General features: G+C 40.0%; 1 protein-coding gene across 1 annotated transcript in view; it reads left to right on the plus strand.

Moving 5' to 3' along the window:
* The first annotated feature begins 215 nt into the window (after positions 1-215).
* The window catches only part of csf1a (colony stimulating factor 1a (macrophage)), a 58,944-nt gene continuing 31,189 nt past the window's right edge, over positions 216-27,970 (plus strand). The window contains exons 1-3 of the mRNA XM_067244429.1: positions 216-242; positions 979-1,092; positions 1,341-1,403. Of these exons, the coding sequence (XP_067100530.1) occupies positions 216-242; positions 979-1,092; positions 1,341-1,403 (204 nt within the window). The remainder of the gene's footprint in view (positions 243-978; positions 1,093-1,340; positions 1,404-27,970) is intronic.

Genomic DNA, 27,970 nt, shown 5'->3' on the forward strand with positions numbered 1-27,970 from the left:
GAATGCCTTAGAGGCATCAAGGTAGCAGACGAAGACGGGAGAACCTCAGCTTTTAAAGTACGATATGATCTCCTTAAGAGCGAAAATGCACATGTCTGTACCATGATGCTTTTTAAAACCAAATTGATTTTATGCTGAAGCACCGATGCGAATCTGTGAATCTTACCATCCCTAGTTCACAGGTGATTTAAATGTAGGTAATTAACCCTTAAAGCATGGAGTCCTGGCTAGATGGGAAGACGGTAAAGTTTTTGACCACACAGATAGAGACACACAAATATACTTAGTCTCACATAGACGTAGTGTGGATATTTCGGTTTGTAAATTGAATGAACAATACATATAATTTGTTGCACAAGATTCCTGGATCGGAGAATGCTTATGCACAGGAAACAGTGCGTTGGAAACCTTCAATTTGAACTGTGTGCGTCCTAAACCCGTTTCTAGCTTGGGTGGTAGCTATACCACTAAAGTCACTACACCCACTCTTTTTGGAAAAACTGAATATGATCACCCTACTACTGTAGACGATGAAACGTATATTTCATAGTTATGTACAATGGACTTTATAATTTATAAACGGTATGTTATACATTAAATCAGAGATGGAAATGTGAGAATTCTAGCCAGCTAGGGTTGGAATGATAGGCTTTTAACACTTATTTGATAAATTATGTCACCCTATTTAGTTTGGCACACCAGAAGTACTACTAAACATACAGTATTATAATTTCTATTAATCCGTATTTTGACTTGTTTGGTAGTCTTGCAGATCCCAGAATGTATGTGCAAAATGTTAGTTACTTGACAATTACTCCTTGACAATGCCTTTATTTTAACTATGGGGTCCTTAAGTTTTGTTACTGTGTTCAACATAAGTTGTTAGAAAATGGTTGCAAGAATCAAGACTGTCTTGTCGTCATAAACTCCCAGTAACTCCCAGTAAGTTTTATTGTATTTATCATACTGTACTTCCAGGCTCGGCATCTGTGCTTCCTGCTGCTCCTGTGCTTAACCCTGGCGTGGAGTGGCGTCCCTGGTCCATGTCGGCACTCTATGACAAAAGATCACCTTCTGAACATCAATCGCCTGGTAAGGACATCCCACATGTCCCCATGCACTGGCCTTTTCTCCTTTCATCAACACTCCAGTCTAGGCTACATAACTCTCACAGTCAAAGATGGCTGTTAAGTAGATTATTCTGTTCATGAGAGATTGGGTTTTCAACACAAAACATGACATAAGAATTATGGGTACATTTTATTGCATTTCATGTCAGATATTCAACATGCTGACAGTAGCATTAAAGTAATTTCTGGATTCTGTCTCATGTTATTTAGATTGATAACCAGTTGGAAAATGGTTGTCGAATAAGCTATCTATTCACAGAGCGTCAGAGTTTGGTAAGTAGTTAACATTGTCCTTTAGTCCTTCTATATAAATTCAATTATCATCGACAAATAAATCTATGCTTCTTTGTTTGATAGCTAAGATCCTAAGCCATTCCTTCATGATAATGTATTTTATTAAGTAATTATCAAATAACTAAGAGAAATGCACTTTACTTAGTTCCAACTCATTTCCTTTACTGCTTCATTTACTTATTTGTGCTATTTATCCACTTCATTGCAAAACTATGAATTATTTATACATGTATAAATAACAATGGTGAAACATACTGAAACATAAGGGCAAGTTATGAAGTTATGCCATCTTCAAGATAAAATTTTACAATAAGTGTCAACAATAAGTGTACCTTTACTTAATTTAAGATTAGTTTATGTTTAGTGTTTGCACCTCCCTGCCACAGTAAATTCCGTGTTTGTATAACATACATGGCGTATAAACCGAATTCTGATTCTGATGGATTTTACAGTGTCCCTCAGGTCCACCAATCAGATATTTATTCAGCCTAAACCCACAGACAAAACTCATAGTTTGTTAGTTAATTCACATAAGTCAGGAAACCTGATTAAACAGGAAGTCTGTTTGAGAGGAGCTCTAGACTACTATGGAGGACCAAACCTGCCATATTTAGAAAATTATAATTAACTAAATATATCATAAAATATATTTATACATACAAATATTGTTAAAAGTTCATTATGCATTAATCAATGTTACTTATGTATTGATTAATTAGGGTTCCTCCGGTAGGAGGGAACCTATTGTTTTTGTTAGTATTCTTATTCTTATTATTATATTTCTCCGCTAAATGGCCCAATAGCTCAAAAAGTCCTTGACCCGATTTTTTCAAATTCGGCCCAATGATACACCAGGTCACTCACTACTCCCAGACCGCTAATGGCCCATGTACGCCCATAGGTGGCGCTATAAGCCACTCCCAAAGTCTACGTGATTTTCCCCAGCGCCCCATTATTCCAGAATGCCTGAAAATTGGTATTCATGCCTTATTTCTCATGGGGAACAAAAAAGCCTCAAGAATCCATAAGGTCCGCCATGATAGATTTTGCTGTACTGTCCAAATTTGGTACAACCTTCAAAACCCTTCTCCTCATGAACCATAGATCCAATCGACTTGAAAATTGTTACAGATTTGTAGAATACATGTCTTTCTATAGGGTGAAATTGAATAAGGAATGCAATACAAAATGGCTGAAAGAAGTGTATTTATGTAAATGTCCACATTGCCACAATATCTTTGTGTTAATAAATCAAATATAATTTTGACTGATGGTTTTTCAAACCTTTGTGCCTTCAAGATGACATCATTCTGAAGTACCATACGCAATTTCACCTTGATATGTCAATATATGATTGAATTCAATTGAATTGCTCCACAGCGCGCATGCTCCAAATTCTCAGACTCATCCTGCCCCTTGACACTAGGTGACCACCTGTCGCGCTTTGCGTGTCCCGCACGTCCCACTGCATTGCATTACATTTAGTCATTTAGCAGACGCTCTTATCCAGAGCGACTTACGTAAGTACAGGGACATTCCCCCGAGGTAAGTAGGGTGAAGTGCCTTGCCCAAGGACACAACGTCAGTTGGAATGACCGGGAATCGAACTGGCAACCTTCGGATTACTAGCCCGATTCCCTCAGCGCTCAGCCACCTGACTCCCTGCAAATGTGCCGGGAAATTGATTGAATTGCCGGGTCTTTAGAGCAGCGTTCCCCAACCGGTGCCCACCGGTCCGCGGACCGGTACCGGTCCGTGGGTCATTTCGTATCGGGCCGCACAAAAAAGAATTAATAACATTATTTCCTTTTAATTGATTATCAGAGTCTGAAAGACGTTTTATTCTGAAAAATGACCTGATTCTCTCCTTCTCCGTGGGCCTTTTCCCCTGAGCAAAAAAGCTCTGCAAAGACGTGTGTTTACTCATTTTTTAGCAAGTTTGTGGGCTTTATTGAATGTGTCTCTTCCTCTTGACACATGACAAGTGATAGTTACCACTCAATGAAGCCTGTTTGAGACAACAACTCTATCGGTGTTTTGGATGAAGGCTATCCTGAGATCGCCACTAAAGCACTGAAAACCCTGCTTCCATTTCCAACATCAAGCGGGATTTTCTGCCGTGACAGCAATCAAACAAAATTTTGGAATAGGCCTGAACTGGATATAAGGAACGCACTTCGGGTGTCACTGTCGTAGCTTATAGTCACACACAACAGTGGGACTGACACATCGAAAGCTAGCTAGTAACAATATAACGATGGAAAACCAGGCTAAGAAACTTAAAGATGGGTCAATTGAAAAAACGGCTGTTTATTTTACATAAAACTCCAAAAACAATTTTTCGCTCAAATCAGCTAAACTATTTTTCTCGCGCGCTCGCATTAGGTGTGGAAGTCACTAACTAGGATCACATCAAACCCAGAATGTACATGCATTAGCAGCGCAGCTGTCCAGGGCCTATCTTTCCTCCCAGTCCGTTCTGCCGGTCCGTGAAAATATGTCTTACATGAAAGCGGTCCGTGGCGCAAAAAAGGTTGGGGACCGCTGCTTTAGAGGACGCATCACAGACCATGGCGCTCCCTCAAATTGTGCAAACACTGTTAGAATTAGCTGAACAGGTAGAATCTAATAATATATCTGAGTCTGATGCCCGTGACCGAGTAGAACAAGTCATAGAGAGCTTGGCTGCATACTCTGCCGTCACAGATTTACACATTAATAGTAGCTCTGCCACTGTTTTATTCATTGTTTGACATCAAGTTGCTCAGTCTGTGATGCGTCCTCTAAAGACCCGGCAATTCCATCAATTTCCCGGCACATTTGCAATGTAATGCAATGCAGATGTGCACACCGCTCCCTACCGAACAAGATGGGTAGCTCGGTCAGCAGGGAGCTGAAGAAGAGCGGCTACTGACGTCACTCTGCTGCGCCGCTCAGAATGCTTTTTCGTTCATTTTGCATTTCTGCAAATGCATTTGAATTTGAATTGTGGTCACGATTTTACAGCCACGTTCTTAAAATGAAAATGCATTTCTGGAAATGCATTTGAATTTGAATTGTGGTCACGATTTTGCAGCCACGTTCTTAAAATGAAAATGCATTTCTGGAAATGCATTTGAATTTGAATTGTGGTCACGATTTTGCAGCCACGTTCTTAAAATGAAAATGCATTTCTGGAAATGCCTTTTAATTTTCAAATTTTACATTTCAAATTGAATTTTGGTATCTATTTGCTGGGGCATGTTTTGAAAATTAAATCTCAAATGTCTATTTCTTTTTCATTTTAATTAAGTGAAAGATTGAGCACTCTTGAAGAAGAAAATTTAAATGCAAATAGGATGATTTATTACTAATTTCATTTATGAGTCAAATAATGCAGCCACATTCTTAAAATGCAAATGCATTTCTGGAAATGCATTTGCATTTTGGTAACGATTTGCTTCCATACGCACGCAAACCAAAAACGCTGCAGTACATAAACGAGTTGCAAAAACGAAAGCACGCAAACCAAAAACGCTGCATCCAGTTTTTTACAACGGAAGATTGCCAGGCCTCTAGGGGGAGCGCTAAGTGGAACAGCTTGATTTTCGGCCCCACGGAGCGAGAGAGAGAGAGCATATGAGAAGTTTGGACCAACATCGAAGTAAAGAGGTGACATAAAAATGTGGCCCTCCTCTTTTACAGTTTTTCAAAAGAGCAACTTCGATTTTGGTCCCATTTCCAAAACAAACTTCTTATATGCTCTCTCTCTCTCTTGCTCCGTGGGGCCGAAAATCCAGCTGTTCCACTTGATTGAATATTTGCACTTAAGGACAAGGAAATACATTCGGAAATGAAGAAATACAGAAATAAATGTATCTATAAATATTGTTACATAGTAGTGTTTATATATAGAAGAAAATGTCATGTATATTCATGTTTTTCCTTCATTTATTAACATTGTCCTAATAGCATCCACGTCGTTTACATTTACATTTAGCAGACGCTTCCTGCCAAATTTGCTTTGGCAGGAAGGTGCATACAATAAACATATAGGGACGTAAAATTTAAATATGTGGACTATCTATAGTAAGGGTACATAAACTAGCAGTACTAAGTGGAATTAGAATAAAATAAAATATAAAATAGAATATAAGTTGCCGTAATTTACAATATAAAAATACAAATATTTAAAAAATACAAATGTACAAGATACAATTTTGTAATGCAGTGCAAAAAGCAGTGTGTTTTAATTGTCCAATTGTCTTTCAAATTTGCAGTAGAACTCATTCAGGTCGTTGGCCAGGCGGGAGTCATTAGTGGAGTGGGGGGCTCTGGGCTTGTAGTTGGTAATCTGCCTGAGCCCTCTCCAGACAGAAGCAGAGTCGTTTGCAGAGAATTGGTGTTTTAGTCTCTCAGAGTACAGTCGTTTAGCCTCCCTCACCGCCTTGCTAAACCTGTTCTTCGACTCCTTGAAACTGTCTTTGTCCCCACTCCTAAACGCGGCCTCTTTCGCTGACCTCAACCTTCTGAGTTTAGCTGTAAACCAGGGTTAGTCGTTGTTGTAGCTCACCCTGGTGCGTGTTGGTAGACAGCAGTCCTCACAGAAGCTGATGTATGATGTCACAGCCTCTGTGAGCTCATCCAGACTATTGGTAGCAGTCGTGAACATGTCCCAGTCAGTGCAGTCCAAGCACGCCTGCAGATCCTCCATAGCTTCACTGGTCCACTGTTTTGATGTCCTCACAGCAGGCTTACAGCGCTTTAGCTTCTGCCTGTATGCAGGAATCAGGTGGACCATGGCATGGTCAGAGTGACCCAGTGCTGCTCGGGGGACCGCATGGTATGCTTTGCTGATTGTAGAGTAGCAGTGATCCAAGGTGTTTCCTTCTCTGGTAGGGCATTTGATGAATTGTCTATATTTTGGGAGTTCTTGAGTGAGATTGCCTTTGTTAAAGTTGCCTAGCACAATAACCAAGGAATCCGGATTTTACATTTACATTTAGGCATTTAGCAGACGCTCTTATCCAGAGCGACTTACAGTAAGTACAGGGACATCCCCACGAGGCAAGTAGGGTGAAGTGCCTTGCCCAAGGACACAACGTCATTTTTCACGGCCAGGAATTGAACCGGCAACCTTCTGATAGGTATCCCGATTCCCTAACCGCTCAGCCATCTGACCCCCCCGTTGGGTCTAACATCCATGTTTAAACATTGCCACTTAGGTTTTAGCATTATAACTTCATTTTTACACCATGAAATTAACATACTTATGAGTTAACTTAGTTATAACAAAGATGTGATACATACAGCGATGCCTCTGCTGGGGAATCAACCCGTAAGAAGCAATTTCTCTGGCGTAATGACCGTTTGCACTCTTACTCAGCCTGCCGTTTCTGAATTATTCTAAACTATTTCCTGTACAGCTCAAAAATACTAACGTCAAAATAAGAGTCTGGATGAAACTGAAATTTTACAATTAAAAGCATAACGATTAAAATTAAATGCCTGAAGGGCAGAACACTATGTATGTTTTTAACTGACCTGGGGCCTGTACTATAAATAATCAGAATGGGATTTATTCGCCATGAAAGTTTGCACAGACAAGGAATTTGCTTTGGCAGGAAGGTGCATACAATAAACATATAGGGACGTAAAATTTAAATATGTGGACTATCTATAGTAAGGGTACATAAACTAGCAGTACTAAGTGGAATTAGAATAAAATAAAATATAAAATAGAATATAAGTTGCCGTAATTTACAATATAAAAATACAAATATTAAAAAAATACAAATGTACAAGATACAATTTTGTAATGCAGTGCAAAAAGCAGTGTGTTTTAATTGTCCAATTGTCTTTCAAATCTGCAGTAGAACTCATTCAGGTCGTTGGCCAGGCGGGAGTCATTAGTGGAGTGGGGGGCTCTGGGCTTGTAGTTGGTAATCTGCCTGAGCCCTCTCCAGACAGAAGCAGAGTCGTTTGCAGAGAATTGGTGTTTTAGTCTCTCAGAGTACAGTCGTTTAGCCTCCCTCACCGCCTTGCTAAACCTGTTCTTCGACTCCTTGAAACTGTCTTTGTCCCCACTCCTAAACGCGGCCTCTTTCGCTGACCTCAACCTTCTGAGTTTAGCTGTAAACCAGGGTTTGTCGTTGTTGTAGCTCACCCTGGTGCGTGTTGGTAGACAGCAGTCCTCACAGAAGCTGATGTATGATGTCACAGCCTCTGTGAGCTCATCCAGACTATTGGTAGCAGTCGTGAACATGTCCCAGTCAGTGCAGTCCAAGCACGCCTGCAGATCCTCCATAGCTTCACTGGTCCACTGTTTTGATGTCCTCACAGCAGGCTTACAGCGCTTTAGCTTCTGCCTGTATGCAGGAATCAGGTGGACCATGGCATGGTCAGAGTGACCCAGTGCTGCTCGGGGGACCGCATGGTATGCTTTGCTGATTGTAGAGTAGCAGTGATCCAAGGTGTTTCCTTCTCTGGTAGGGCATTTGATGAATTGTCTATATTTTGGGAGTTCTTGAGTGAGATTGCCTTTGTTAAAGTTGCCTAGCACAATAACCAAGGAATCCGGATTTTACATTTACATTTAGGCATTTAGCAGACGCTCTTATCCAGAGCGACTTACAGTAAGTACAGGGACATCCCCACGAGGCAAGTAGGGTGAAGTGCCTTGCCCAAGGACACAACGTCATTTTTCACGGCCAGGAATTGAACCGGCAACCTTCTGATAGGTATCCCGATTCCCTAACCGCTCAGCCATCTGACCCCCCCGTTGGGTCTAACATCCATGTTTAAACATTGCCACTTAGGTTTTAGCATTATAACTTCATTTTTACACCATGAAATTAACATACTTATGAGTTAACAAAGATGTGATACATACAGCGATGCCTCTGCTGGGGAATCAACCCGTAAGAAGCAATTTCTCTGGCGTAATGACCGTTTGCACTCTTACTCAGCCTGCTGTTTCTGAATTATTCTAAACTATTTCCTGTACAGCTCAAAAATACTAACGTCAAAATAAGAGTCTGGATGAAACTGAAATTTTACAATTAAAAGCATAACGATTAAAATTAAATGCCTGAAGGGCAGAACACTATGTATGTTTTTAACTGACCTGGGGCCTGTACTATAAATAATCAGAATGGGATTTATTCGCCATGAAAGTTTGCACAGACAAGGAATTTGCTTTGGCAGGAAGGTGCATACAATAAACATATAGGGACGTAAAATTTAAATATGTGGACTATCTATAGTAAGGGTACATAAACTAGCAGTACTAAGTGGAATTAGAATAAAATAAAATATAAAATAGAATATAAGTTGCCGTAATTTACAATATAAAAATACAAATATTTAAAAAATACAAATGTACAAGATACAATTTTGTAATGCAGTGCAAAAAGCAGTGTGTTTTAATTGTCCAATTGTCTTTCAAATTTGCAGTAGAACTCATTCAGGTCGTTGGCCAGGCGGGAGTCATTAGTGGAGTGGGGGGCTCTGGGCTTGTAGTTGGTAATCTGCCTGAGCCCTCTCCAGACAGAAGCAGAGTCGTTTGCAGAGAATTGGTGTTTTAGTCTCTCAGAGTACAGTCGTTTAGCCTCCCTCACCGCCTTGCTAAACCTGTTCTTCGACTCCTTGAAACTGTCTTTGTCCCCACTCCTAAACGCGGCCTCTTTCGCTGACCTCAACCTTCTGAGTTTAGCTGTAAACCAGGGTTAGTCGTTGTTGTAGCTCACCCTGGTGCGTGTTGGTAGACAGCAGTCCTCACAGAAGCTGATGTATGATGTCACAGCCTCTGTGAGCTCATCCAGACTATTGGTAGCAGTCGTGAACATGTCCCAGTCAGTGCAGTCCAAGCACGCCTGCAGATCCTCCATAGCTTCACTGGTCCACTGTTTTGATGTCCTCACAGCAGGCTTACAGCGCTTTAGCTTCTGCCTGTATGCAGGAATCAGGTGGACCATGGCATGGTCAGAGTGACCCAGTGCTGCTCGGGGGACCGCATGGTATGCTTTGCTGATTGTAGAGTAGCAGTGATCCAAGGTGTTTCCTTCTCTGGTAGGGCATTTGATGAATTGTCTATATTTTGGGAGTTCTTGAGTGAGATTGCCTTTGTTAAAGTTGCCTAGCACAATAACCAAGGAATCCGGATTTTACATTTACATTTAGGCATTTAGCAGACGCTCTTATCCAGAGCGACTTACAGTAAGTACAGGGACATCCCCACGAGGCAAGTAGGGTGAAGTGCCTTGCCCAAGGACACAACGTCATTTTTCACGGCCAGGAATTGAACCGGCAACCTTCTGATAGGTATCCCGATTCCCTAACCGCTCAGCCATCTGACCCCCCCGTTGGGTCTAACATCCATGTTTAAACATTGCCACTTAGGTTTTAGCATTATAACTTCATTTTTACACCATGAAATTAACATACTTATGAGTTAACTTAGTTATAACAAAGATGTGATACATACAGCGATGCCTCTGCTGGGGAATCAACCCGTAAGAAGCAATTTCTCTGGCGTAATGACCGTTTGCACTCTTACTCAGCCTGCCGTTTCTGAATTATTCTAAACTATTTCCTGTACAGCTCAAAAATACTAACGTCAAAATAAGAGTCTGGATGAAACTGAAATTTTACAATTAAAAGCATAACGATTAAAATTAAATGCCTGAAGGGCAGAACACTATGTATGTTTTTAACTGACCTGGGGCCTGTACTATAAATAATCAGAATGGGATTTATTCGCCATGAAAGTTTGCACAGACAAGGAATTTGCTTTGGCAGGAAGGTGCATACAATAAACATATAGGGACGTAAAATTTAAATATGTGGACTATCTATAGTAAGGGTACATAAACTAGCAGTACTAAGTGGAATTAGAATAAAATAAAATATAAAATAGAATATAAGTTGCCGTAATTTACAATATAAAAATACAAATATTTAAAAAATACAAATGTACAAGATACAATTTTGTAATGCAGTGCAAAAAGCAGTGTGTTTTAATTGTCCAATTGTCTTTCAAATTTGCAGTAGAACTCATTCAGGTCGTTGGCCAGGCGGGAGTCATTAGTGGAGTGGGGGGCTCTGGGCTTGTAGTTGGTAATCTGCCTGAGCCCTCTCCAGACAGAAGCAGAGTCGTTTGCAGAGAATTGGTGTTTTAGTCTCTCAGAGTACAGTCGTTTAGCCTCCCTCACCGCCTTGCTAAACCTGTTCTTCGACTCCTTGAAACTGTCTTTGTCCCCACTCCTAAACGCGGCCTCTTTCGCTGACCTCAACCTTCTGAGTTTAGCTGTAAACCAGGGTTAGTCGTTGTTGTAGCTCACCCTGGTGCGTGTTGGTAGACAGCAGTCCTCACAGAAGCTGATGTATGATGTCACAGCCTCTGTGAGCTCATCCAGACTATTGGTAGCAGTCGTGAACATGTCCCAGTCAGTGCAGTCCAAGCACGCCTGCAGATCCTCCATAGCTTCACTGGTCCACTGTTTTGATGTCCTCACAGCAGGCTTACAGCGCTTTAGCTTCTGCCTGTATGCAGGAATCAGGTGGACCATGGCATGGTCAGAGTGACCCAGTGCTGCTCGGGGGACCGCATGGTATGCTTTGCTGATTGTAGAGTAGCAGTGATCCAAGGTGTTTCCTTCTCTGGTAGGGCATTTGATGAATTGTCTATATTTTGGGAGTTCTTGAGTGAGATTGCCTTTGTTAAAGTTGCCTAGCACAATAACCAAGGAATCCGGATTTTACATTTACATTTAGGCATTTAGCAGACGCTCTTATCCAGAGCGACTTACAGTAAGTACAGGGACATCCCCACGAGGCAAGTAGGGTGAAGTGCCTTGCCCAAGGACACAACGTCATTTTTCACGGCCAGGAATTGAACCGGCAACCTTCTGATAGGTATCCCGATTCCCTAACCGCTCAGCCATCTGACCCCCCCGTTGGGTCTAACATCCATGTTTAAACATTGCCACTTAGGTTTTAGCATTATAACTTCATTTTTACACCATGAAATTAACATACTTATGAGTTAACTTAGTTATAACAAAGATGTGATACATACAGCGATGCCTCTGCTGGGGAATCAACCCGTAAGAAGCAATTTCTCTGGCGTAATGACCGTTTGCACTCTTACTCAGCCTGCCGTTTCTGAATTATTCTAAACTATTTCCTGTACAGCTCAAAAATACTAACGTCAAAATAAGAGTCTGGATGAAACTGAAATTTTACAATTAAAAGCATAACGATTAAAATTAAATGCCTGAAGGGCAGAACACTATGTATGTTTTTAACTGACCTGGGGCCTGTACTATAAATAATCAGAATGGGATTTATTCGCCATGAAAGTTTGCACAGACAAGGAATTTGCTTTGGCAGGAAGGTGCATACAATAAACATATAGGGACGTAAAATTTAAATATGTGGACTATCTATAGTAAAGGTACATAAACTAGCAGTACTAAGTGGAATTAGAATAAAATAAAATATAAAATAGAATATAAGTTGCCGTAATTTACAATATAAAAATACAAATATTAAAAAAATACAAATGTACAAGATACAATTTTGTAATGCAGTGCAAAAAGCAGTGTGTTTTAATTGTCCAATTGTCTTTCAAATCTGCAGTAGAACTCATTCAGGTCGTTGGCCAGGCGGGAGTCATTAGTGGAGTGGGGGGCTCTGGGCTTGTAGTTGGTAATCTGCCTGAGCCCTCTCCAGACAGAAGCAGAGTCGTTTGCAGAGAATTGGTGTTTTAGTCTCTCAGAGTACAGTCGTTTAGCCTCCCTCACCGCCTTGCTAAACCTGTTCTTCGACTCCTTGAAACTGTCTTTGTCCCCACTCCTAAACGCGGCCTCTTTCGCTGACCTCAACCTTCTGAGTTTAGCTGTAAACCAGGGTTTGTCGTTGTTGTAGCTCACCCTGGTGCGTGTTGGTAGACAGCAGTCCTCACAGAAGCTGATGTATGATGTCACAGCCTCTGTGAGCTCATCCAGACTATTGGTAGCAGTCGTGAACATGTCCCAGTCAGTGCAGTCCAAGCACGCCTGCAGATCCTCCATAGCTTCACTGGTCCACTGTTTTGATGTCCTCACAGCAGGCTTACAGCGCTTTAGCTTCTGCCTGTATGCAGGAATCAGGTGGACCATGGCATGGTCAGAGTGACCCAGTGCTGCTCGGGGGACCGCATGGTATGCTTTGCTGATTGTGGAGTAGCAGTGATCCAAGGTGTTTCCTTCTCTGGTAGGGCATTTGATGAATTGTCTATATTTTGGGAGTTCTTGAGTGAGATTGCCTTTGTTAAAGTTGCCTAGCACAATAACCAAGGAATCCGGATTTTACATTTACATTTAGGCATTTAGCAGACGCTCTTATCCAGAGCGACTTACAGTAAGTACAGGGACATTCCCCCGAGGCAAGTAGGGTGAAGTGCCTTGCCCAAGGACACAACGTCATTTGACACGGCTAGGAATCGAACCAGCGACCTTCTGATTACTAGCCCGACTCCCTAACCGCTCAGCCATCTGATCCCTCATTTTCATGCTCCACACTCAGTATCTGGCTGGCGAGCACACGTTGAGCCTCGTTGACGCTAGCCTGCGGAGGCATGTAGACGCCAACCAGAATGAATGATGCAAACTCTCGTGGCGAGTAAAAAGATCTACAGTTAATAAAAAATGAAAGCAAGCAAGTTCAACATGCCCAGGATATCTTTTAGTTAGCTGGCTTCACTAAGCCTAACAACAGCAATCGTGCTAATCACAATGGTGGTTATCAACTCGTTAACTCAACCCAGGTCTAGCAATGAGCACTTTCACGTATAAGGCGCGGTGTTTGCGTCTTATGTAGTAAGTTTACGAGAGACACATATTTTACACAAGATGACAAAACTAGTATATTTAACATATATAATAAGAAAAAATAAGAATTTTGAATTATTATCCAGGCTAAAAGCAACACTGTTGGCACTGCCAAAGGCAGGGTGGAAAGCTGAAATAATTGCAGACTATGTGAATGCATAAGTTAATTTATCATTGCCCATCATTAAGGCATTAGTAGGCCTAGACCTGACCATAATTACAATTGTGTATTCCGTTAAACTAATGTGTTACTTAGGTATATTCTTATGTCGTGTAAGACATTCTTAGCATTATTTTTTGAGCTGCACAATGATTCACAGGGCTCCAGACTAACAATTTTTACTAGGAGCACTGTAGCCTAGGGGCACAGGCAGAAAGTTTAGGGGCGCACACCTTAAATCACCCTGCAAAGCAATACAAAATAAAAATGGCTAAATATGATAAAAATGTAAATTGTAGAAGGTCAAGAGTTGGCCAACAAGAGAGCAAAATTTATTCATGCTTGGCAAACAACAACAGGCTGAATGGGGCTTCAAACTCAAGAGCATGTGGTTGCAAGTCAACCCTCTATCCTCTCTGCTACACATTAACTGTTGAATTTGTATGAATAGAAAGAGCATACTATTAGCTTTGGTCAAAGTTTAAGCAGCTGCAATTCAATCATCTATTGACATATCAGGGTGAAATTGCGCATGGTACTTCAGAATGATGTCATCTGGAAGCCTATAAGGTTTGAGAAATCATCAGTCAAAGGACATTTGCGTTATTGACACAGACAATGTGGACATTGAATTCAGACATATTGTCTTGTATTCATTTTTGCTAATTATTGCTTTGAAAGACATGTATCCTACCTTTTCTACACATGATGCAAGAAATCCAATGCTCAGAATCAGAATCAGAATTGGTTTTTATTCGCCATGAAAGTTTGCACAGACAAGGAATTTACTTTGGCAGGAGAGCCTACCTAGGCAGCCATTTTCGGCGCCAACTAGAAAGTTACAGCATAACATGAGGAGAGAGGAGGAGAGAAAAAGGCAACACCCAGACAATGCTCCTAGAGGAGTACAGTGTGGGAACAGACAAAAACCTCAGCACATAAGCACAACAACATTTACAAAAACACGTGACTTGCAACGGGGAGTGGGGGGGGGGGGGGTAGACAAGCAGCATCTGGACCTGCAGCCATGGTAGGCGCTGGACACAGACCCGCCAGCCACCCTGGGGAAACAAGCAGGCGAAGGCGTTGGATGGGGGTGGGGGGGTGGTGATATCTGTAGTAGGTGAAAGTTAATGTGTGAGTAGGTCTGGGTTGGCGCCCTCGACCTAGGCCACAATCAGTCCGATTCTCCCTATGCAGATTGTGTTGGCCAGGATACATCCTTGGTCATGACCCGGGAAGAGACCAAACCACAGATGTCGGTGGGGGGGGGGGAGGGAGGAGCAAGATAGTCTCGCTTCAGCGCTCTCCAGGGGAGTTGTTTTCCAGCGACGACCTTGGCCAGGGCCTGTGCTGGTTACGAGGCCGAAAGTGGATAAGATTGGGGTAGTTGTTTTGACGAGTAGCCGCAACTCAATTTTCACGTCCACCCTTCAGGAAGGTCTCCATGTCCTCCATCTTCCTTTGCAGAGCCGCAAACTTATCCCTGTTGTAGTCAATGCTGCGTTGTAAGTTCACAGTCTGAGCTCCAACAGCTCTGCCCACCGCATAAATCATATCGGGCAGCCTAACGGGGCTTTTGACGGCTGCAGCCGTTTCCTTGATTTTACATTTACATTTAGTCATTTAGCAGACGCTCTTATCCAGAGCGACTTACAGTAAGTACAGGGACATTCCCCCGAGGCAAGTAGGGTGAAGTACCTTGCCCAAGGACACAACATCAGTTTGCATCACCGGGAATCGAACTGGCAACCTTCGGATTACTAGCCCGATTCCCTCACCGCTCAGCCACCTGACTCCCATTTTCCGATATACAAAGCCAGCGCCTATTCCAAACAGCAGAAAGCCTGTAATTATGGTTCCGAATATGAAGATGTCTTCAACGTCCTCCACGGAAAGCGCCGCTAGACACACGACACGCCAATTCTCCCACGCGTCCATCGTGTAGCCAGCTGCGAACGTCCCGTCCGGACAGTTGGGTTCCCCCGCACCCAAGCTTCTCTTCGAGAAGATGGTGTCAATAGCATTGAGAGACCAGCTAATTAATTCCATGCTTCTAGTTTCGGAGAGTGATGATGAGAGAGTATCTTGAGACAAGACAAGACACAAGACACAGCCAAGCAGGGAAGGTCAGGGAGGGGAGGAGAGAAAAATGCGACCGCCTTCGTCGAGAGCCAAAGAGATTTGTCTAGATGAAGCGGGATCTTATCTACAGAGCACAAGTTAAAAAAGAGCCAGACCTAGTTCTGGCTCTTCTTGTGTAGTAATCCCCTCAGAAAGAAACAGCGTTACCATTATGATTGCGCAGCTAGACTGCTTCTGTGGTGTACCTGGATTCCTGTTTATAGGTGCTGTAAAGCAAATTCCATGATTTGCTTCTCAGTACATTATATACGTGTGAAATGAGTTGCTGAAAGCATGTGCAAAGCTCTAAAACGTTGTCGCACCGAAATGTGGAGTTATACCGTTGAATAGTTTCTCACCCGTTTTCAGCTCAGGTTTTGTTTAGGCGGGGCAAAACCCAAGCTATCTATGTCACAGCCACCTATATACGTCAGATCACAGACGGTTGCATTATGTTAATCAGCTGGTACGATGCAAAGTAAAGTAATTAACACATAAAACACTCAGAGACTGCAGGTAGGTCTGGTCTGATATCTGCAATTGATTTAGCTAGTTGTTGCTAAATTCAATAAATTAGAGGGGGCGTAGCTTCAGTTCCTTCAGGCGACACGCCCCCCCCCCCCCCCCCCCCCCTGTGGTGTGATGAACTTAAAACTAATTTTCAGTTCTGCTTTACAGCCACTTTAACTAAATAGATAATCAGTATCATGACAAGCTCAATGGCTGTGGCTGGATTTTAACCTATGACCTTGCACTTTGCAGTACACTGTCTCAACCCATTGAACTATTCTCAGTGTTGGGAAATACTCTGGTCAGTTACTGCATAAAAAAGTAAGCCGTTTCTCCTGTGGCAAGCATTGTTAGATTCGGCCTAAGTTTTAACAGCTGTAATTCAATCATATTTTGAAATTGTTTTAAACAGCAAAATCTATCATGGCGGACCTTATGGGTCCTTGAGGCTTTTTTGTTTCCCATGAGAAATAAGGCATGGAGTAGTGAGTGACCTATTGTATCATTGGGCCAAATTAGAAAAAATTTGGCCATGGACTTTTTGAGCTACTGAGCCATTTCATGGAGAAATATAATAATAATAGGAATACTAACAAAAACAATAGGTTCCCTCCTACCGGAGGAACCCTAATAATAATAATAATAATAGGAATACTAACAAAAACAATAGGTTTCCTATGACTTGTAACCTTATGCTCATGAGTGCAAATCCCCATTCAGCCCTTGTTGGCCAAACATGAATAAATTTTGCTCTCTTGTTGTCTAACTCATGACCTTCTACAATGTACATTTTTATAATATTTTGCCATTTTGCGGAGGAACCTGCATCGCTGCTTGCAGCTATATTTACGGTTCCTTGTTGGAAATATTAGTCTTTACCAAGCATTGCAGTCAGTCGGTGAAGAAGTTAAGAAAGCTTTGTTACTTGTGGCCGGCCCACAAGGAGACAAAACATCAAATGCCATGGTTATACAGAGTTTGTCTGTTAGCTTGCTGTGCTAGCAAACCATTTAGGCAGCACCTCGCTCAACAGTCATTGGTTCATACACCCGCATGGGTAACCCTTCCTTTTACAGTCCCTTAAGTACTAGGTATTTACGTATAAAATAAAGGGTATGTTTTGTGTATTATTGGGTATTACCCAGGGCTGGACTGGCCATCTGGCATACCGGGCATTTGCCCGGTGGGCCGACGCACTTTTGGACCGAATCAGAAATATAATTTGGTCCGGCCCATAAAGAACTGACAGCGGCCCATTGGTTAATTTTCTTTATTGGCACTGGCCTGACCCAATCAAATCCAGGAACCCCCTTCACCTGATTCATAATATCGGCTCCCGCAGGCCCTGAGACACGAGCTGTTGGCTAATGCTTATGCTGGTTTAGCATTGTTAAAGTTTAGAATCGCTAAAATGGAGAAACGGCCACCAAGCGCAAGGAAGGCGCAGAAAAGTTAAGGGAGAAAAATATTTAAAAAATCTACAGGCGAATGCCACAAAATGTGCAAACATTTCGAACATGTTTGGGGGGGGCTTTAGCTGCTTCAACATCAGCATTACCTGTAGAGGAAGGAGGAGAGGTGGCTGACTCAGAGACGCAGAAATATACTGACAGGGTCAGGTGCTGGTTATTACTGGGTAATTTTCACTGGTAATAATTAGGTAAAGACAAAAAACAAAACTTAGTATTTACCAGGAAACGTATAAATATTACTATTTAAATACCGCTGGTAGTAAGTTGGTAACTACAGGAGATACATAAAAAAAAGAAAAAAAAGACAAAGCTCTACTATTACCCTGCAGTTACCTAAGGTTTATGTCGGTAACAGTCCACGTCTAATTAGAATAAGATAGTACTTACAATAACATACCTTTTCAGATACATTTACCGATGATGGCCATACTCATTTACTTGGCTGGTAACAACCTCCCCGGGAAGAGTTTTCCTCTACTATCATGGTAAATCTTTTTGCATACTGGGTAAGTTCCTGCGCATGTTTGGACTATTTACTCAGTAAGTAAGCTAAAACTGTACAGTAAAAGGAAGCTGTGTTTGTTTCCATGGTGTTACCAGGTTCTTACCATATCCTTTGTAAACGAATATTACTTTGTCAACGTTACCCTTACGTTCCACTTACGTTCCACAGTGATACCAGGTAACACATGGCTATTTACTCAGTAAGTAAGCTGAAACTGTACTAAAAAAGGAAGCTGTGTTTGTTTCCGTAGTGTTACCAGGCTCTTACCATATCCTTTTCAACTGTTCATTCCCTTTTCCATGCAATAAACACAAACTTGGATTATGTTACTAAGAAAACGATGACACTTCACTCTGTAAATTGTAAAGCACTGTTTCCATTGCATAACATGAACAAATACAAAGGTTAAATCTATACAAACCTCCATATAAAATCTCAAAACTCAAAATTCAAATAACTTTGTAACATAGAACACGTCAGTATGAGTTTGGCCCTATGGTTTGTCTTTCTACAGTTCCTGTAACATAAAACATAGTCTACAAATATCTAAGATTCTACCTATTTGAAGTAATATGTTAGAATACAGTATAATCGATTGGCACATTGATCTGAGTGGTAGCCAAGGATGCTGTGGTCGTGTTGGTTTTTTAGAAGTGGTTGCACACTGGGCATCGTTTTTTCCTTGCCAGCAGCCTCTCCCTCTGGAGCCTTCTTATTAAGCTTTTACCACCTTGAGCTGTCCTCTGAAGTAATATTTGTGTAAAAGCCATACGACTAAAACAGATGTTAAATTAGATTAAGTTGTATTAGCACTCAGGAACTTCGTTTTCTTCGCGAGCAAAACTTTGCACGCAGATATCGCGCATCGTGAGATTAAAATGGCTAGCAAAGATTAAAATGGCTAGTTTTGGCCTCAAACTATGTTCTGGACCAATCATCGTTCTACTGGCAGCTAATGGACGGTAATAGACCGATGGTTCATCTAATCACCTGCCAACTAATATATGGAAGTTCCGGGTTTTATTCTGAAAAGTTTTTGTTATCAGTGAGTGGTTTCGACAGTTGGTTGGTTGGTTCCGTTTAACGGTGCATGAGCTAACTCCAGCAGCAATCTTGCATTACTAGGTAAGTCACAAAATAATAATCTAGCCTAATTACATAATTTGTTTGTCAAGCAAAAGTATAACAATGCATATTAAATTATAGTATTTTGATCTTGTGCAAACCAAATGTATTTTGATAATAAAGTAAGTATAGCTAATGTTAGCTATACTTACTGTTAATGAATGTTAATGTTAGCTATACTTAGCTATACTGTAAGTCGCTCTGGATAAGAGCGTCTGCTAAATGACTAAATGTTAGCACATTGCTAGACAGCTAGCTCTAGTGCTAGTTAGCTAGCACAAGTAGGCTGGCATTACAACAATATTTATTATGTTAGCAGTCGCCATTGCCTGGTTGCTCGTCCACATTGCTAACATGAAATAACATTAAACCACATTTTCTGTAGCCAAAATGTACTGTAGTTAGCTAGATCATTCTTTTAACTTTATTATATTTATATAATTGTGTGATTATGATGTAATGTATATTTTCATTTTATGATCTGTCTTGTAGTTCAGAGTCCAGAGGATATTGTCCACCGCTATCGTGTTCGGCACACCAGGAGCATGACCCTCAGCTGCCGAAAACTAAATGCTGACAAGAACACAATAGCTTTGACTGCCATAATTGGGGAAATTGTGATTTAACCTTTGTATTTGTTCATGTCATGCGACAAACACAGCTTCCTTTTACAGTACAGTTTCAGCTTACGTACTGAGTAAATAGCCATGTGCTACCTGGTATCACTGTGAAACGTACACTACCGTTCAAAAGTTTGGGGTCACCCAGACAATTCAGACAGTTTGCCATGAAAACTCACACTTTTATTTATCAAATAAGTTGCAAAATAAATAGAAAATATAGTCAAGACATTTACAAGGTTAGAAATAATTATTTTTATTTGAAATATAAATTTTGTTCTTCAAACTTTGCTTTCGTCAAATAATGCTCCATTTGCAGCAATTACAACATTGCAGGCCTTTGGCATTCTAATTCTACTCCTTCTAATCATCCATTAGTCTTCTAAGGCAATTAGCAAACACAATGTACCATTCGAACACATACAGTAATAGTTGCTGGAAATGGGCCTCTATACACCTATGTAGATATTTCATTAAAAACCAGACGTTTCCACCTAGAATAGTCATTTACCACATTAACAATGTATAGTGTATTTCTGATTAATTTAACGTTATCTTCATTGAAAAAAACAGTGCTTTTCTTTGAAAAATAAGGACATTTTTAAGTGACCCCAAACTTTTGAATGGTAGTGTATATAACAAGTTCATAATAAGGGTAACGTTGAAAAGTAATTTTCGGTTACAAAGGATATGGTAAGAGCCTGGTAACACCATGGAAACAAACACAGCTTCCTTTTACAGTACAGCTTTAGCTTACTTACTGAGTAAATAGCCATGTGTTACCTGGTATCACTGTGGAACGTATATTACAAGTTCATAATAAGGGTAACGTTGAAAAGTAATATTCGGTTACAAAGGATATGGTAAGAGCCTGGTAACACCATGGAAACAAACACAGCTTCCTTTTACAGTACAGTTTCAGCTTACTTACTGAGTAAATAGTCCAAACATGCGCAAGAACTTACCCAGTATCCAAGAAGATTTACCATGATAGTAGAGGAAAACTCTTCCTGCGGAGGTTGTTAAAAATTGAATGGGTTTCAATGGTTCAGAATGTTCAAGTCAAATTCAATTGTGACGTCATGCACTGTTTCTCACCGCGCCAATTTTTGACACTGTTTAACACTTTCCTGCCTGAATATACAGACTTTTTCAAATAATATACCTGAACTGTTTATACCATTTTGAAGACAAGATTTAGGGCTTTCTAATGATGTAAATATATCTATATGATCATGTTAGGCAAATCATCCTTTATCAAGACGATTTCACGGAGCCATTCTGACAAAAATCTTCTCCGTCTGCATTACTTTTTTAGAAAACCTCATTTTTAACCACTTTCACTACAAGATAGAGGATGTTAGAGCGTATGAAATGTGCGTACTTTTGTCGTGAATTCAGAACAGCAGACAGATTTAAGATAGACTATTTTGTTTAAAAGTTATGACCACTGAAGTGATGAGTGGGATAACGCAATTCCAAGCTAGCGCGATGGCTCTCTATAACTAAAAACAGTTCTACTTTTTTCCACAATCGACCAAATTGGCCAAACAAGGTATGTACATTGAACTGAAAGTGTACATAATCTAGCTAGATTACTTTTCTTTAAGAAAGTTTCACAGAAATCTGCAAAAATCGAGGCTCAACACTGTCATATCCGACTGTCACGAACAGCCAAACCGCTTCGTAACTGAAAAGTTTTTACTTTTAGTTGACGATATTGAACACAGACATTAAGAAACTTGTCTTTACTCTAAATATATTCTCCGTTTTCAATTTGAAGCAGTAAATCTAACACGGTAGGAATTCTCCCACGACATCCGCTCGCTCCGCTTTGACAAATATGTTTTCTCAGTCCACCATACATTAGACAAGCTAATTTCGAGCACTTTCAATACAAGATACAGGCCATGTTAGAGTTGATATATATACATAATTGTGTGGGCAATGTAGAACAGCAGACAGATTTGAAATATGATCTTTTGTTTTAAAGTTATGGCCATTCTAGTGACGAGTGCTTACAACGTTAGCTACGACTGTCATCATACAGTACTGTAGCTGCCATAGAACGGCGAAACTAGCTACGTCTATCGTTCGTTACCTACAAACAAATGCTTCGTAACAGTATTTACTTTTTATCTGCGATATTGACAACAGAGGTTAAGGAACTTGTCTTTAATCAAAAGATCGTCTCCGTTTTCAATTTGAAGCAGTATCTAGCTTACTGTAGGAAATCTCCCATTGCATCCTCTCTCTAGCTTCTTCGGCTAAAGATGGACGACAATGACGATGCATGCATTATTCACGCCTACGGTGTTAATTGTCTGTAAAAATACCACTTTGACACACTTGCAAGAAATGATCCGCTGGCTAGATGTAGCATGATCTTATTTACCACCCACAATAGTTCTGCTTTTTTTGCAGCAGCATTCTGAGTTTGAGTAGCTAGCTTTTCCAGTTGCACAACAAAGTCACATAATGTGACGAGATTGAATTTAAAAAACTCACCAGGGACAACGACAACATCGGCAACCCTGCACTATGGATTATTAATTTGATGTCATCTTTAAATTAAGTGTCTGAACAGGACTGGTTGTGCAGGCACACATGATTAGTTTCTCCTTCATCTTGAACCTAAAACCTAGATTCTAGGTTAGAAATGTTGACAATGACCAACAGTTGCTACGTTACAAGAAACAAGGAACCAATCCAATTGGCCAACGCTCTTCACTGTTCCACTGTTCAAACTTTTTTCTGTTTCTACATCTTTCAATTATTAATACTTTTCAGAATGGTTTTTATATGCCAAGAAACATCACACAGACAAGGAATTTACTGTGGCAGGAAGGTGCACACATTAAACATGTAAGAATCTTAAACAAGAAGTGTACAAGTCTAACTAATACTAAGGGTTTAAAAATGTAAAAGGTTTAGAATGAAATAAAATGTCTCTAACATAACGCTTTAACATTTATGAAATTAAATAAGATACCCTTTTCATCACTGTTTTTTCTCCATTTTCAACAGTAAGAAAATATCGCAATGCATAACAATGACAGATATACTTTTAACACTTTTTCTCACCATTTTGTTTTTAAAGCACATACCTCTTTGAAATTTTTGTAAAACCTTCTTCACTATTCAAGCCATCAAAACAATTGTTTCAACTGCTTTCAGCAAACACACACATTTTCTTCAGGAAATGTACCTTTCTAGTTATTATTGTTTCTCTTCACACCCCTAAGTCTTCGTCAATATTTGGACTACATAGACAACCTAGGTGTCAAAAGTTTCGTCTTTGTAGCGATTGAGTTGCTTGTATTTTTATTTACGTTCCGTTGCATGGTTTAGGCTCAAGTTAAGTTTTTGTGGCGAAAAGTGAAGCTAACGGTGACTAATTTGCTAGCCACAGTCACTGACGTTACTGACGTCACTATGTCACTAACGTCACGAAAACACGTGACTACCTGTAGCAGAACATTCGTTTCGCATCGGTTAACTTGGGGGATAGCTAGGCTAACTATAGCTTTACTGCAAGGCAGCTGCAGAAACGCCACAAGCAAAGAGGCCAGGGTGATAACTATTTACTCATTTTACATTGTGATGTGAAACACAATTGTGAAATGTAATGTACAATATTAGCTGATGTTATTAACCCTTGTGCTGCCTTCGGGTCACATGACCCAAAGGTTCATAACGAACCATCGTTGTGTTTACCCAATTTTACCCAATACAAAAACAAATACAAATAATTTTCTTTTAACCTTTGCAATGTGGGGGGTCTGAGACAGCCCAACGGTTAAAAGAAAATGCTTCACTTTGTTTTTGTATGCGGTAAAGTTGTCGCAATACGACGGTGGGTCACAACGACTGATGTGTCAGAATGACCCGAAGATAACACAAGGGATAAGGAAGTAGGCCCACATCTACTTTCGGAAACGGTAGTCTACTATTTCACTGAAGCATTAGCATGACATTAGCCTCTGTTGCCCGGGCAACACATACTTCAGTGGTCTATGATGCATCTGTTTTCAATCGTTAAAATAAACATTCCTCACAAATACATTTTCGTTGTAGGATTTATTATGACATTACATTACAAGTAAACGATTTGTTGGTGAAATTATCATTACCTGTGGTTTCAAACCAGTGTTGCTCACTGCAACGCTGTAGCCTACGCGAGACACACTACAAAAACATCTACACAGCTGTTTAGGAAGTCAAAGGGCGACAGAACATGTTCGGCACTCCCCTTACTGAAATCAAAAGTCTTTGAATAGGTGAAACTATCTGACTACTAACCTTTGTTACCTTTGTTACCGTTGTTACTGACAATGATCGCTACCAGTGAGCTTTTTATGAATGAGCGATTTTCCACTAAATAAATGTCAAGCTTATTTACGTTTTTGGGGGCATGTTTTCAGTTAGCAGATGGTACTGTTTGAATCGCGATTCCATATTCTACTGCCGGTAACGTTGTGGAATAATCTTCAAATCACACACAATCTCCTTGGCCAAAAGGTTAGGTCAGCTCGCTCAACTGAGATAACAATCTCCCCCAACCCCCAGACCTAACTAAGACCCGTATCATAAATACCTTAAGACAATCTGAGTGTCCATTCTACAGAGTAAACCACACCACAGAGCCTCAGTTTCTTACATTCGTCTGTCTATAACAAAGGAACTTACTTTTTACCGCTTAAAGAAACATAGATATTGTAACTATGTCAAAAACTGCCATAACATTCCTCAATTTTTTTCCAAACAGTCCATTAAGAAAAATAAGACACAAACCTCAACAAAGTACGCAATATAACTCAGTAAAAGGCATCCAAACTGAATACAAACATACACAAAGCAAATTTATTCCCATCAATCTAAACATGCCCTTATATTTAGAACATCAGAAGCAAACACATTAATACCTTCATCTTTAAATCTGATTTCATACTATCATTCACATTAACCTCTTCTTCCTGAAACCCAGTCAGAATTCTCTAAAGGACTATAGTTCACCATCTGAATTGAAAAAGTCTTAGCCATTGTTCTCTAACCCAGAAATCGCATCCACCATGTAATTAATAAAACGTTGCTGATTATAATATGTATAATTAATACAATCCACATTTTGCTAGCCGTACAGTGTACGCAAAAACATTATTCTAATCCTGCAGCTACCTGATTTCTAGCTTTAAACTTCGTAGGCACATCTCTTTTTAACAGCTGCATCATTACTGCTGAAACAATTGAAGTCATTACATTTGTCGTCATAATATCATTAGAACCTTGGAAACACAATAAGAAATGCCATTCCCAAGACAAAACCCATTGTACCCCGTATACCACAAAGTCCAGGTTGTTGGAACGGATGCCATCTTCAGTTGGCTGTAGATAATCTTCTTTCAGGCAGGATAGCCTAATAGAACCAATTGCAAACGACGATCAAATTGCTCACGGCAACTTTCAAAGAACTGCACTATACGCACAGACTCTGAGTTTTCCCTTGGTACTACGCAGAATGCGTATCCTCTCCTTCCGTCTCCAGGCAGGGCGCACGCTTACAATGGTTAGCGTGTATCCACGTTGCTCTTCCCTCCAATCTTAACCGCCGGATTAGTCGTCAGGAGAATCTGGTATGGCCACGTCCACCTTGGGTTTTACCAGGCGTTTCAGGTCCTTCACCACGATCCAGTCCCCTGGTATCAAATCATGCAGCGGTCCAGTCATAGGAATAGCCTCCTTCACCTGCCTGTGAATCTCACACAAAGTAGACTCCAAAAGGTTGCACAGCGATAAACAAGCACATTCTCACAGAGGTCAGTTAAAGGTAACTGACTTCTTGTCATCTGACTTAGTCTTCAAGGTTCTGTTCTCTCATTCAACTGAAGTGATTAACACAATGTTGACTCTTATCAACACCTAAATAACTTCCTTAAAAAGTGTGACCCATTATCATTACATATCCTCAAAGAAAAAATCCCATCGAAGAATAATCTAAATGAACAAAGCTTGACCACTGAGCCCAAATCTGCCTGAGAAGTCTAAAATTTCTTCCCATCCAACAACCATCAACAATCATTAAAACAGTATCACTTCTCCAAAAATTTAACTCTACAAAATCCATCTATCAATACTCAAATGGTTTCCCTAACCTTAACTGAAGCTTATCGTGTTTAAATTCCTTTTCTCATATTACTTGTCCCACATATGAAGCACTAACAAAATAACTATGCATCCATTACAAATCCTCTTGTATGCTAAAATAATGGAAACATGATGCATATGATATCATACAATTTTTAGAGGCATGATCTTTTCATGTGTTAACTGAGAAAAATCTCAAGATAAATGTTTTATGCAGACCATACAACCTCCATTTTTATTCTCATATCCTTCCTTTTTCCAAAACGCATTTTCTTGTGGTTTAGTCCAAGTTCCAATCTCCATTCCACCATTCTTTTCTCCATCTGTCCGCTGTATTCTGTAATTCTTGTGAAATATACTCAAACAAAACAAAATTCTCACTCTGGGTTAAATACAGTTCAATATTTTCAACTCAGCAGTATCATGTCAAACCCTCACAGTCCTATCACAAAGCCAAACTACTGAAGCTAAAGACACAAAACCATAAAACCCCCATAGTCACTTTCTGTTTGGATCAGTCAGTCATCAGTCAGCCATAAATTCCTAAACGTCATCTCTTCCTCTCTAAGAAGCCTGCGCTTCCCTTAAAGAATCTGTAACAAATGTTGTATCGAAATCACACAACAATTTTCCTCAGAGTCCTGTAAGCCCAAATTTGTCAAGTTAAGCCTATCCGGACATGGCAACATCATCTCATCACTTCCTGTAAACATATCAACATCAAAAACATGTTCAAGTTAGTTCATCATTGCATGCAGGCAATCTAGAAACTACTCCAGCTAGTGTCAGCACTAGCATTTTCCCTGTGGAATAATCATTGTTAGAGTGAATTCTACATTTGCATACAGCAAGTTGTTCTATAAGTGAAAATAAGAAACTTCCTGTTTCCATACCAAAAATCATATGTAACACCAATGGAGTATTCACTATCAGTAAATATTTTAACTCTTTTCCCTTTTATGAATTAACAAGCTTACACTGAAGCAACCAACTGTTGAACCAGTTTGTATAGAATAAAACTATTTTAGAAAACAACCAAATTACCCCATATTTTAGTCTCTTATTATCTTTTCTTAAAAAAAAAACCTTTAGGAACAGTTCAAATGAATACCTTTATATTTCAGATTCCCTTTTATTTTGTCTGTATTTAAATTCACCAAATCAAATCTCTCTTTTTCCAAGACATGAGGATAATCACTACCCCAAACCAGAATTTAATCTGTAGGATTCCAAAATGAAACATAGACCATAAAATGTTCTTAATGTAGCCATTGGCCAAACTTATACCCCATCTATATTTATATATAGGTTAGATAGGTAGAACTTCATAACTTGCTTTGGCTGCAGTCCAGAACAAGCTACTAAGTTCCAACCATCACAACCACAATTTATCAGACTTAATGAGTCTTCCCAAATTATCTCAAAACCAAAGTTATAATAACCCTCTTTATGAACCAATACCATAATAAAACAACCTCATCACAGCCTAACTGTTTATCCCAAAACATTGTACCAGGCCCTGATAAAACTCTCAAAGAATCAAATTACAGTCAAACTCCAAACAAAAGTACATTGTAATTATTTTCTCTTTCTTATTTCATCACCACATTGCATCTAATACCTTTATGAAAACTCTTAAAAACCTCTAGATTTTACTATTTTGACTTAAAATGTTTGCCCATATACCTCTTCAAAGCATATGCATAGTGCCCTTTTCAGAACATCAAAGTGTTTAAACCAATCATCTCTTCACATCCACAAAACGTTCTCTCGTTTCATTAAATCCATGTTCGCACACTTAAAACTGCTCTTAGAATAAGTAATTCATGCTAGAATTACGCTACAACTCACAATCACGTCAATCAAACAATGCCCTTAAGACAAAAGAAAATATAAATTCTCCCTTTTTCCTTTTTTTTTGTTAACCTTTAAATTCACAATTCAACAAGAGTAACATAAACTCTTAAAACAAAACCTTATTCTTTAACTCCTCAAAAGTCTTATCAAAGCATGTAATACAGAATACACCTTTGA

Source organism: Osmerus mordax, chromosome 1, assembly GCF_038355195.1.
Source record: "Osmerus mordax isolate fOsmMor3 chromosome 1, fOsmMor3.pri, whole genome shotgun sequence".
In the NCBI taxonomy this organism is placed as follows: domain Eukaryota; kingdom Metazoa; phylum Chordata; class Actinopteri; order Osmeriformes; family Osmeridae; genus Osmerus; species Osmerus mordax.